At 40.7% G+C, this 12127-nt stretch overlaps 1 protein-coding gene across 8 annotated transcripts in view; it reads left to right on the forward strand.

Moving 5' to 3' along the window:
• LOC132323610 (sodium channel protein type 5 subunit alpha-like) overlaps window positions 1–12127 on the forward strand; it is a 214937-nt gene that overhangs the window by 148909 nt on the left and 53901 nt on the right. For 6 of the 8 annotated variants that reach the window (XM_059839042.1, XM_059839034.1, XM_059839051.1 and 3 more), the window contains one exon: window positions 6118–6264. The exons of 1 other annotated variant lie outside the window; for it this stretch is intronic. In XM_059839042.1, the coding sequence (XP_059695025.1) occupies window positions 6118–6264 (147 nt within the window). The remainder of the gene's footprint in view (window positions 1–6117; window positions 6265–12127) is intronic. One more of the 8 variants, XM_059839059.1, reaches the window with a different exon arrangement.

A 12127-nucleotide genomic window follows, 5' to 3' on the forward strand; every position in this document is an offset into this window, starting at 1 on the left:
ACATTAGAAAAAATGTGCCTTGCTCCTCTGCAGCCAGAGATCAGAGGCTTAAAACATTCTGGATTAATCCAAGTAGGAACACTGCTGAACTGCTGCTTCTGAGGGATGACATTTTGCAAAACATCCACCACTCATACAGAGACCAGCAGTTAGTGGCTGTGATGAGGTTTGTCTGGCAAAGTTTTAGTTCACCTTTATTCAAAATAGAAGAAAATACCAGGTCAGGCTGGTTCCAGGGGAGTTTTTGATGTTAACATCTTCTGCTGAGCAGCTGTGGTTTCTGGCCAGCCCTAGCCTTGCACATCCTGAATTGTAATGGCCAGATAATTTTATCCAGCTAAGCACTCACAGGTGTGTTATTTTTCTAGAGCAGGTACTGGAGTTTTCTTACAAATACTTGTGACTTTTTTGGAGAAAAATTGTGTTTCTTAGGTCAAACAGGAGGATAAAATCTGTGTTTTACTTACATAGGTGTAACTTCTGACTTCCATGCCCTTAGCTCTGACAGGTGACAGCACACACAAAAATCTCCTGGGACCTACAGACGTCCAGGTTGGGGGCATCATGTGCCCAGGGGCTGGGCAACAAACTCTGCTCTTTCTGAACTCAGAGACTATTGTGTTTAATCTCTTTTGCCCACATGGCTCCTATGCATGTGTTAGTGATTTGGATTTTTAGAAGTGCGGTTCCTATAAAGGCTGAGTCATCAAGAAAGTGAAAAAAATTGCATATGAATTCACAGAGCAAATGTGAGCAGCACCTTCTAATTCTGATGTTTTACTACTCCCTTTGCACCATTTTGTTTCTGACTTTTGCATAGATGAATGACAAGAGAAATGACAGGGAGGGGTGGATAAATGCTGCAAAATGGAACAAAATCAGTGTACTAAGCTGTGGTGTCTGGCTGTTCCTGCTGAAGTGAAATGATGGACCAAGTGGCATAGGATGGAGAAGGGACATCACCAGTCTCTAATAATCAGGTTTAGACTTTCTTGGCTTTATCCCCTCTATGAGAAATTTGCAGGTCTTAAATGATACATGTGTGTGTCAGCCTTAAAGTAGGACTTGACACACTTTACATTGGTATTGCAAATGTTGTAGTCTGCTGATAAAATGCACTTAGAAATGAACACAGTGTAGCACAAGTCCTTTTTTGTCTCAGCTATAATCCTCGTGCTGTGGTGTGGTATTGCTCCAGGTTTTCCTGTGATTTCCCATTAAACTGAGTAGTAGCAACTCTGCATTACAGAAGCAAATCTTCAAAGCAGGTTAGAGAGATTCTTAAATGTGCACATTTAAAATTGACAGCTGCTCTCCAGCCTTTTATTCCTAGCAGAATAAGTGATACTAATCTTCCCTTTCTGATATTATGGAAGTAAGAGAATATTCCTGATGTATTTGGTGATCTTTCTTCATGCAGAAAGATAAATGCACCAATTTTGTTGGTGCTACAAGGATTTACATTTATTTGTGAAAGAGAAGAACTGGGATCATAAATTATCTGTTCTGGTAATACAAAACGACAATTTGTTTCTCCCATTTGTGGATATTTATTTCTCTCCCATTTCAGCTCAGATTTTTCAAGGCTTTTCAGAAAGACTGAATTCAGCATATCTGAGAGTTGTCAGCCTGATAGCTCTGCAGACTGCAGTCTCCTGTTTACTTTACACACAGAACAAGTGCCACCAAGGCAGTAATGCAAGCTCACCGTCTTTCAGCAGCTCTGCAATCTGCTTGCTTCCCCACTTATGTGGAGGTAGTATATAAACAGTTCAGTTTTCACCATCATTTACTTGTTGGCTCCTTTGCAGAGGGAGGGTGCCAGTTACTAGATGCAAACTGTTGCTGAGGAAGGGTGCCAATTGCTACCAGGCACGGCAATTTTGTGAAATCCATAGTTGTCTGCAAGGAGAAACACAAACATCAACAACCACTTTACAGAGTAAACAACCCTGTTGTACCAATCCCTGTCACACTGCTGAACAGGGTTTACTACACATGAAAAGTTCTGCAGACTCCCCTTATGCTTTCCAAAATTTGGTAATAAGAAACTTTGCAGGTTAAAATGTGTTGTCATCTGTTAAAGGAGCTGGATTTCTTGAGGAGGCTCAATGTCTTAGTGTCATTCATTAATGAATGGCTAAAGCAGAGGCTCTTCTGTTGTCAGAATCCTGCTGCTCCTCTCATGGGCACCATCCCAAGGTAAAGGAGGATCCCCCTGGCATGACCCAGTGTGTGCAGGCTTGTAGGTGGGGCACCAGGACAAGCCTCCACTCCTGAGTCTGTACCTGGAAATGTCCTGACCAGCCCATTCCTGGAATGTGACTGCAGAACTCAGACACCACTGAATTCCTGTTAGTGTCTCATAAGTGGGCTTCAAAGAGGCAGCTGGATTCATGAGTATGGTGGGGAGTAGAGAACATACATGGCATCAAAGCTTCCCATTGCATTGTGATTGAGTAAAAGGCAGCTTGCATTTGCACTGTCTCACCAGAGAAAGGGAAAACCTTTTCGTAAAATAGTAAAATAATTAACTTCATCCATCCACATCATCTTTGCTCGCTGGCTCTGCTGTGACAATGGCAAGGGAGGAGGGCCCCAGAGCCAATTCCCATTTCTTTCCTCCCCACCTGCTTGGGACAGGAAGCTTCCTGCTATCAAAGGATTTGCACATCTTTCTCGCAACAGCCACGGCCAGAGAATCAGGGAACAAATGTCACAAGATAGGGTCGTGATCTAGGGAGTGAGAGAAGCATCAGGAGAACCCATTTGAACTGATCACCACCCGAAAGGCAAGTCCTGGGATCCTCTTTCTAAATTTGTTTGCACAGAATGGAAAAAATGATATTTCCATGGGAAAGGAATAAAGTGAATCCACTCTGATGACAGGTATTTGCCTTGTTTTGCCAGCAGCAAGTCCTCTTTCCAGAGGAGTGGCATTTGCACTAATCCCCCTTTGAGCCTGGAACAATTAGCCAATCTGTGCTTTTCAGAGACACAACCCAGTGTGGAGCCTTTGCATTTATTTGTGTCAGCAAACAGCTCTGTGGGTCTGGGCACCAGCACTCTTGAGATGTCACCCAGATTATGTCCTGTTTCCAATCTGGTAGCTGTTTTCCTGGTGCTGCAACTGGCTTGCAGCGTGAGAGGGGACAGCACTGTCCACCCTCCTCCATGTGCTAATCATTGGCATGGTGTTGGCACATCACCTCTTTTTAAGGCCCATGTCAGAGCAGAGGTGAGCAAACTTTTGGTTCATGCTGAGGTCAGTCCTGGGCTCCCAACCCTCCCTTTGCATGCACAAAGTTTTAGTACCACTCAATGTTTTTACTTTACAAATGAAGAAAGCGACTGAATTGATAAATATTAACATAATGTGTATTGCCTTGGCAACGTGGCACTTGATACAAAAATTAAACATAAATTATGTAAACCACCCACGGTGGGAAGCTGTACAGGAGATAGACCTGCTGCCATTGCCACCAGAAGAATAAATCATCTGGAATAAGGACAAAAGCAAAGAACCTGAAGTTAAACAACATAAACCAAAGGCACCTTTCCCCAGACAGGTCTCTGCTGATTGTCAGGTGCTGTGTGCTGGAAGTGAGACTGTCACATCTCAAGAGAATTGTTTACCAGGGCTGTCATTGGTTGCTTGTGAAAACCCAACTGATTCCTTAACACTCCTTCTGGGACCAGCCTGCACAACCAGATTCCTTGGAACAGTCTATTTCTCTTACTCATTTCCTCCCAGCTTATAAATTTAGAGGACAAGCCTGAAAACCCACGTTGATGAACCAAATCGTTGTGTGAGCACATGTGTGTGATGCCCCCATTGAATATTTTGCCAGGATATGTTAATCAGTTTTAATTAACATTAACTCATTGGATACTTGGTGCAAGTGGGATTTCTGGGAAGAAGCCAGGACCACATTTCCTGGAGTTGAGTCTCTATGAAAGTGTTGCTAAGTCCTTGTAACACACAGAGGGACTAAATAAAGAATTGGTAAATAGAGAATTGGTAAATAGAGAATTGGTGTAAGTTTGGCATTTGACTCTAGCTTAACACAATAATTTGCTTACCAATTAGAATATTCATTGGACCAGTTGAGTTACAAGGTCTGTACTCTTACAGTGCACGGTTTTTAGTGAATCTGAGTGCACAGCCTTTCTGCATAAATGAACTTGAGACGTCGCCTCAGATTGTGTTGCAACAACAACATGAAACAATTGTTTCTGTTGTTCCAGTGCTATAACCAATATCATGCCATTAAGATTACTTGGTACTAAGTTGTATGCACATTGCATTAAAAAAAAAAAAAAAAAAAGATATTTTATGGCTGAGTGCCTTAGTTGTGTGTACTGTGCCTTCCACATTGGCTTCTCTCCTGAATAATAAACTATTTCCAAAGATAAAGACTGCTGAAAAGCCTTTAAAAGTGTTACTTTTTGTCAGAGACATACCTGTAACTCTGTGGTTATTGGCCTAAGAAGATCAGCGCTAATGTGTGACTAGAAATTGTATGTAGTACCTTCCTATTCAGAGGGTATAGGTTTGGACATGCATAATTTGATTTATAAAGTTAGAATATATTTTAGACCACGTGCCCTCCGAAGCAGGAAACAAGTAATTTGATTTTAAATTAATTTCCCAGAAACACACAACGACATTTGAAAATACTGGTACAAACCTGACAGTCCAAAAGTATTTATACAGAGAGCAATTTGCTTAACCAACTGCTTCCTTTGTGTCATTTGGTCTTTACATTTGGAATAAAGTGTTTTTCTGCTTCGGGTACCTCTTGAGGGACTTCCTGCAGTGATGTGGCTTTAAAACTCAGGCAGGTAGTCTGGGGCTCCCTGGGGAAGGGAAATTTGCTTAATACCTGAATAACACTGAATGTCAGTCAAGGCAAGGGAAAGAGTAGAAAATAAGCTGGACAAGTGAAAGATAAATAGGTTTAAATAATTACTATTGAAATCTGGTTATGCTTGTAATTTTTTTCGCAGCGTGGAAGTCCCTCTGTAAGCAATTTAGCACAGCCCTTTGAATCCTGCTGGAGTTTTATTAATATTTTAGTAGCTGCGTTAGTAATGGCACGAACGGTGGTAGTGCTGTGATGAGCTGTGGAGTTTTCAGTGAAATCCCTGCCTTAGGTGGATCAATAAAGCCACACAAACAGAGCACCTGGGCCTCCAGAGGGAGGGACCAGCCCTGCAAACATCCTTTCCTCTGCCATTAGTCCTGGGAGAACTTCTGGAGAGCTCAGCAGCAATAATCACCAGCCCGGGAAGAAGCGGCTGGATTTAATGGCACCACGCACAGAGCGAGCACAAGGTCTAGTCAAATGTGTTTACTGAGAGAAGAAATTATTGCTGTGCTCCCAGAGTCCATCCCCTTCAGGGAAGTGCTTCAGAGTGTGCTCTCCTTTCAGCCTGCGGTTGAGCCCCCTGTGCTTCAGTGGGTGCAAAGTGGCCTTAAGTGTTTTGCTGAATAGAAGCCTCATACATTTGCGTGTTTACCTGCAGCTTTTCCATATCTATTTTCAGATATCTTTTATCTTTTTCAGTGAACTTTGCATTTGCTTCCCCTGCAGTATGTGTCTTTTCTTCTCTGGGTGTGGGGATTTTTCACACTGTTTCAAGCCTACTCGTAGAACAATACTGGGTTTTGCCCTTGTGCCTTTCTCTAGCTTTTACTCAAAACATTGAGTGTCACCACCTGATTGTGAATTTTCAGAGTACACTTCTTGGTTATTTGACAGCCACCTCTCTCTGCACCTCAGGTCACTGGAGGAAGTTTGTGTCTCAAAACCAGGCTCAGTATGGATATGGCAAGGGAATTTCATCCCACCTCAGCAACAAAAGATCAGAAAAAAAGTTGATCTATTTGTGTGTCCATTTTCTACAGCCATATATCTTGGCATATCCAAGATGCTAAAGCTCAAAGCTTGCAACATAGGCTTGTGTTAACTCATTTCTTGCCATTTTCTTTAAGATGTCAACCCCTGACGAGAATACTCCAGGCTGTTTTCTCTTCTAGCTGGAGAGTTCTCCTTAAGAAATAAGCATGCTATCAAAGAGAAAGAAAATAAACCCATCTAGGATTATTTCCAGCAGGAAAAGCAGCTGCAGCTGAGGGGGCAGCGATGCCAAAGCCCAGGCGTCCGGAGTCAGAACTCTGAGATTTATGAAGAGTTAAGTGAGTTGCACGTGGATAAGCAGTTGAAGGCTGAGCCACCACCTCCAGTAGGGCAAAAAGAGGTAACACAAACAACTTTCCTACCTGATACTGCATGAAATTCATTGCACCAGCTCCGCAGTGCATGCCACTGGTTTGTGTGGGGTTTATGGCTTGTAAAAATACGTGTTTGTCAAGGGGTAGGAAAGCAATAGTGTGTAATAGGTGTTACAGTCTTCATGAAGAAGAGAGAGGATTTTGTCATTATAAATATAATTGGAAAGCTTGGAAAATGTGCATTATAAATTAAGATGGAATTGTAAGAGGCTTTTGGGGGGAAAAAAAAACCAAACACAAAATAATCTATAATGTTACTATCTCATTTTAGGAGAAAATATGTGTGTGATTTCCCACTGAAAAGCAGCTCTAGGAATGGCATCTGCTGACTTGGCAGACCTGAATGTTGAGTTCAGTGGAGGGTATCTGCTCTCTGTCACAGATTAACATTTCTTTTCCTGTTAACACACACTCAAGAAAGGTGCAACAATTTAAGTAGCTGATGTGAAGGTACTAACTAAAGAGCAAGCCTTGGTATTATTTAGTTGATTTGGCCAAAGTGCAGCTCATTAATTGTTTCTTCATGTGTACACATTGACATTTATTTTCAAGTTGTAGGATGATGTTGTCCTTATAACCATAAATATCAAAAATAATGTGTTTGTACTGTACACGGAGTGACTCCAGGCTGTGTAATTGCCTGTATTCTCCTTGCTGACTTGTTAAGTGTTCTTCCCCTTCAGATTTAGTATTTTATTGACATAACATTGCCTTTATTATTAGAGAGTGATGGATTCCTCTCTTTGAAATCAGGAAATGGAGGTTTGGAATGTCCTGGGAGTTTGGAGAACTCCACAGCTGCTTGGAACCAGGGATTGTTGTGTGGGATGAAAATTGATGAAAGGGAAAGGATGGCACAGCACTCACACACAGCACGCCTTTCCCAGTTCTACTGTGAAACTGCTAGAAAGTTTGTGCCCAGCAGGAGCAATCCCATGAAGAAATCTTGACAGGACAGCAGGAAACTGACCCATCCCAGAGCCAGGGCTCCCCTTCTCCAAGCCTGCTGATTCACGTTGTCATATGGGTGGAATTTACTGAACTAAATGTAGACAATCTGCATCTGGACTTCTCATCTGAGGCTTCTGTTTAGACAGTGTAGGCAGGTAAATGTGTCTCCAGCTGAAATCAGCATTTACATTAGGTCAGATCTCATAAAAGTGCCCATTTCTCTCCATTAACTATAAAGGGAGCACTTAGGTTGCACACTTAGGTGAGATAAATTCCACTCACAGGAACCAGAAATCCTCCAGCCTTGAAGCATTTCTTTAAAGGGCAATCCTTGCCAGAGTACATCTTGGCATATTCATATTCAGAAAGAAAACATCTTGAATTTAGAGGAAGGAGACTCAAATATTTGATATCCTGGTCTCAGGGAAAAAAAAAGAAGTATGTATATTTAGCAAAGAAATACAAACAATGTAAAGAAGCATTATAACTAGGAGGAATTAGAAGACCACATCAGACATTTTTCTCTCAGGGGATTAGGTATCCTTCATGTTCAAATATCTTTTAAAGACAAATGGACCCTGTGATCCTAACAGGGAGGCCAGAAAACTGTGTCCTTTTTTAGTGCTATAACAAAATGTCACGATAAGTCAGGAACATTCTAGCCTCGATATATTCAGCAACATCGTGATAAAGAAATAATCCTCATTTCCTCCCTCAGCTTTCAAAGGGTCCTGAGACACAAATGCCACCTCTCTATAGCAGAGCATAATTGATTCTATTTGCAGCTGCTTAGAAAGAGGTGGAGGAGCATGGCAATAATCCAGGGATGACTCGAAATCGAACGGAAGTTCACGCGGGGCTATGAATGCCGAGGCGAAAGAGCAGAGCCCAAAGGATGCTATTTTGGAAGGTCTCGTGTGGACATGACATACCCACGGTCCCCCTGTGCAGAAGCAATCTTGGTGCCAGCACGCCAGGACACGCTCGTCATATTTTTTGATGAATGTCCCAAGAAGTTGCAAGTGGCCAAATAAAGCCAACAACAGCAAGGGAGTGACAGATTTGGTATGGCCAAGAGGCAGGGCTTCCAGTGGTTGCCAGTAACAGGAAACACTGGATGTGTTCCGAGTAAAACTCTGTTGGTGTCAGTAAAGGGTCCATTATATGATTAAAAATTCATTCTATATCAATCATCAGAAAGGCACTGTAGAAATAAAATCATTGGTGTCATGGGTGGAGAAGACTTGGGAGTACAAACTGGTTGCTTTCTCTGCCAAAATGCTGACCCATAAAATATTTACATGACTTTGTGGAATCTGGCTTTAAATGGATTTCTGGCTTTAAACTTAGATTTCTTCATTTACCAAAAGGAATAATTCACTTGCTAAAAAGAAATATCTCACGTCTGGGTATATTTTCTTAAATACCAGCCTTTTCTCACCATTTTTTTCCCCTTTCAAAGTGCCATTTCATTACAGTCTTTTACCAGTTTTATCCATCAGTCTCTTTGTATGAATTAATATCTCTTACTTTAATAGATTGTTGCTTGCTTCCTATTGTCTGGGGTTTACCCCCTGAAGTCATGAACCATTGTTCTTTCACTTCATTATTTCTTGTAAATTAATATCTCTGAGCTATTTATCTGACTTTTTTTACCTCTTTCTTTGCAACTCCCTCAAATGATCTTTTTCCCAGTTCTTTTGCCATGGAGGAAGTGCAATATTCCAAATACAATTTCTGCAGAACTGTAAAAGAAGAAATAATATCTCATTATCTAGACATGATGCTTTCATATGGTTTCCTACATCATTATATCTCACTGCAAAATCACATCAATTTTTTTTTTTAATATTACTCCAGGTTTCCAAAATATCCATTGAAATTTTCCTGTAACTTGCCCATTTGTACTTTTTAAAATCATGTCCCATTTTGCTATATTCTCTCCATGTTTCCCTTCTCTTTTCCCTTCTGCTTCCTCGATTTCAATACTCTCTCCAATTTAATGTTATCAGCTAACATGAGGATTATATTGGTCAGGACCTCTTCTGTATCTTTAGTGAAGATAATGCTGACCCTAATCCCTGCAGATTTCCTCCTCTGAAGAGAAAGTTTGTGCTATATTTGGGTCCTTAGAATGGCTTTTCTCCACACAGCAATGGGTGAACCTGAGCCAATTACAATTTATTTTAGAAGTAGGCTTTTCTGTAACAGACATCCAACTGTTTTCTTAAGGTTTATATATCATATGTCAATTTGATAGATTAAGGCTCTGATTTTCAGAGGTGAGGCAAAAAAGGGAGGTAAGAGGGCTAAGCCTTGAGCAAACATCAACTTTTGATAAGATTTCAGCCTTTCACTGCTAAAGGCTTTTTGAAAAACACTTTCAGATCAATTTGCTGCTATTACAGGCACAAGCAGTGGAAGCCCTGTCCAGGGACTTAAAACAGTCACTCCATCAATAAACACTTTAAAAACTGCCTTCTGCAGCATGAATTTATGCACCAGGGGAAGATCTTCCAAAGGGGTCTCTGACAGATCCCTTGCCTCTGCCTGGCACACTTCCTCCACTCACCTATTCCAAGAAAGAAGGAGGAGATTCTGTATTTGTCCTTTTTGCCTTCTTTTGAGCTCTTTTCACCCTGTTTGTGCAGAGTTCTCTTAGCATACAGGAGAACCACCTCACTGCCTTTATGTCTATGACATTTCACTCTGAGTAAGCTCTCTCCTTTTCTCCTCTCTGTCTTTATTTAATTTACTTTAATCACAGGCTGCAGCAAGTGTTTAGTGATCTGTGATTCCCATGATTATTCCCTTTTCCTCCTCTCTCAGCTCAGTGTTGTGTTTACTTATTGCTGCTCTCCTGGGTCGTTTCCAGTTTTCCATGAGCATTCACTATTGATTGCTAATGATGTGTTAACTGGGTGTATTGGATCCTTTATGCTCTGCAGCGTGCCTTGCCTGGGTCTGCTGGTTTGTAAATGTGTATATATAGAGGCTTTCTGGCTATTTCTCTACTTACATTTCTATTAATTCTAACAGGTTCTCCCCTGCTTGTTATTGATCCCCTTGTTGGATGATTTTAAGTGTTTATTTTCTTAGACAACTGAATTTTGATTAGCAACATTCCCTTCATCAATTGCTCTTGTGTCCCTGACTCTTCCCTGAGTTCATGAAAACCTTCTTAATCCCTTTAACCTTTCTGGCAAAGTGCAACCTTTGCTTCCTTCCCAGAATCATCCCTAATCTTTTCCTTCTCTCTCATATGTCTGGTTCCATTTTCTCCATTCTCTGGTCCTTATTTCGACCTTCAAACCTTAATCTACAGTTTTCTGAAATCATGTTCATTGTCTCTTCTTCTTTGAAGGTTTTTCAGAAGAAAACCTGTCTGTTTGCTTTGCATGTTCCCCACCTCCCTTTGACACGGATGGATTCTAATATTTCCTGGAAACTCCTCCTGATAAATAACTAAATTGTCTATGATGATTTCACTGTATTTTGTTCTGTGAATTTCCTAACCTGTCTCTGCTAAATCCAGCTCTCTAGTTGAAAATGTTATCAAGCTGACATTGCTCTCACAGTTTTTTTTGATTTCTGGCTGTTGGTAAGAATTATCCCAAACAAAGCTTCTCTTCTCATTGGAACCCCTATTTTCCACATCCTACAGCTGCATATGATTTAGGACTATTTCAGTGATCTCTATTTTGACATCTTCATAACAGAACACATGACTGAATGCACTCCCTAATGAACAGCATCATAAAGTTCTGACTGTGCTAGAACTTGGGATGACATTTTTTTCCACCATCATAGACTGCTGTGAGTCTGTAGGAAATGGGCTCGATACCACAGCTGCATTCTGAATATGGCTTTTCAGAAGCTTTATCTGCATCTTGGACCTATTCTGTTCTTTCTGTTCTCTCTTTTTAAAAGGTCTCTTCTCAATTGTTTGCAGATCTTTTGCGTGCAGCATTAAAAACCCTAGCCAAGACTATGACCTTCTGGATGCTGCAGCTAATTGCAAACAAGTAGCTTCCACCCACCCCCGCTTGCTGGAATGTTCAGTCTTGCCCATGTTACCCCAGGTTCAGCATTTCTCTGAATTCAGCTATAAATTTTGCATTGACTGTGTATGCTGGAAAGCAGAGGACCCATTTTCACATTAATAATAAATATATAAAGCTGTGCCTAGTCTCTTACTCCATCACCATCATGCTTATGAAAATAATACTTTATCTGTACGTGCCATCTCTCATATAACTATCTCACAGGCTGTTTAAAAGCATGGGTAAGTATTATTGCCCTCATTTTTTAAAATGAAGGCAATAGTATTGCAAGATAAAGCACAAAAACTTTTAAGTGGAAACTCAGTTCACAGATGACACACCTCTCCTGCTTGGAGCTATTTGTCATTTCCATGACCCACAGAAGATACCAGCTTTGGTATTGTCCACTTACACCAGATAATGCTCTAATACATCCAGAAGAAAACTGTGAGCAGGACTGGGCAAATATCATGTCTTTCACTTTAGTGGCCAAGCTATTTAGCTTGTAAAATTTAAAGGCAAATCGAGTAAAATTTATTTTTGGATTAATACAAAATAGAAATCCTTTATTTTAGCTAGCAAAATAAAGTAGAGGGGAGACATTTCCTATTTTCTTCTAAAGAAAGTGTCTTGATTCTGTTAAAGGAAAGTTTAACCTGAAATGAAATTTCTATTTCATCTTTGGGTGACTTACTGAATCATGTATCCTATGTCTTTTAATCATGAGTTCAGCCTTCAAAACAGATTTTGAAAATAATATATTCCCCAGAAGTTTTTTTACCCACATCTGCTTGAGAGTTCCTGCTCTAAATAGATGAGACAACCAATGCTTCAG

The sequence above is a fragment of the Haemorhous mexicanus genome, chromosome 1, assembly GCF_027477595.1.
Source record: "Haemorhous mexicanus isolate bHaeMex1 chromosome 1, bHaeMex1.pri, whole genome shotgun sequence".
NCBI classification, from domain to species: Eukaryota; Metazoa; Chordata; class Aves; order Passeriformes; family Fringillidae; genus Haemorhous; species Haemorhous mexicanus.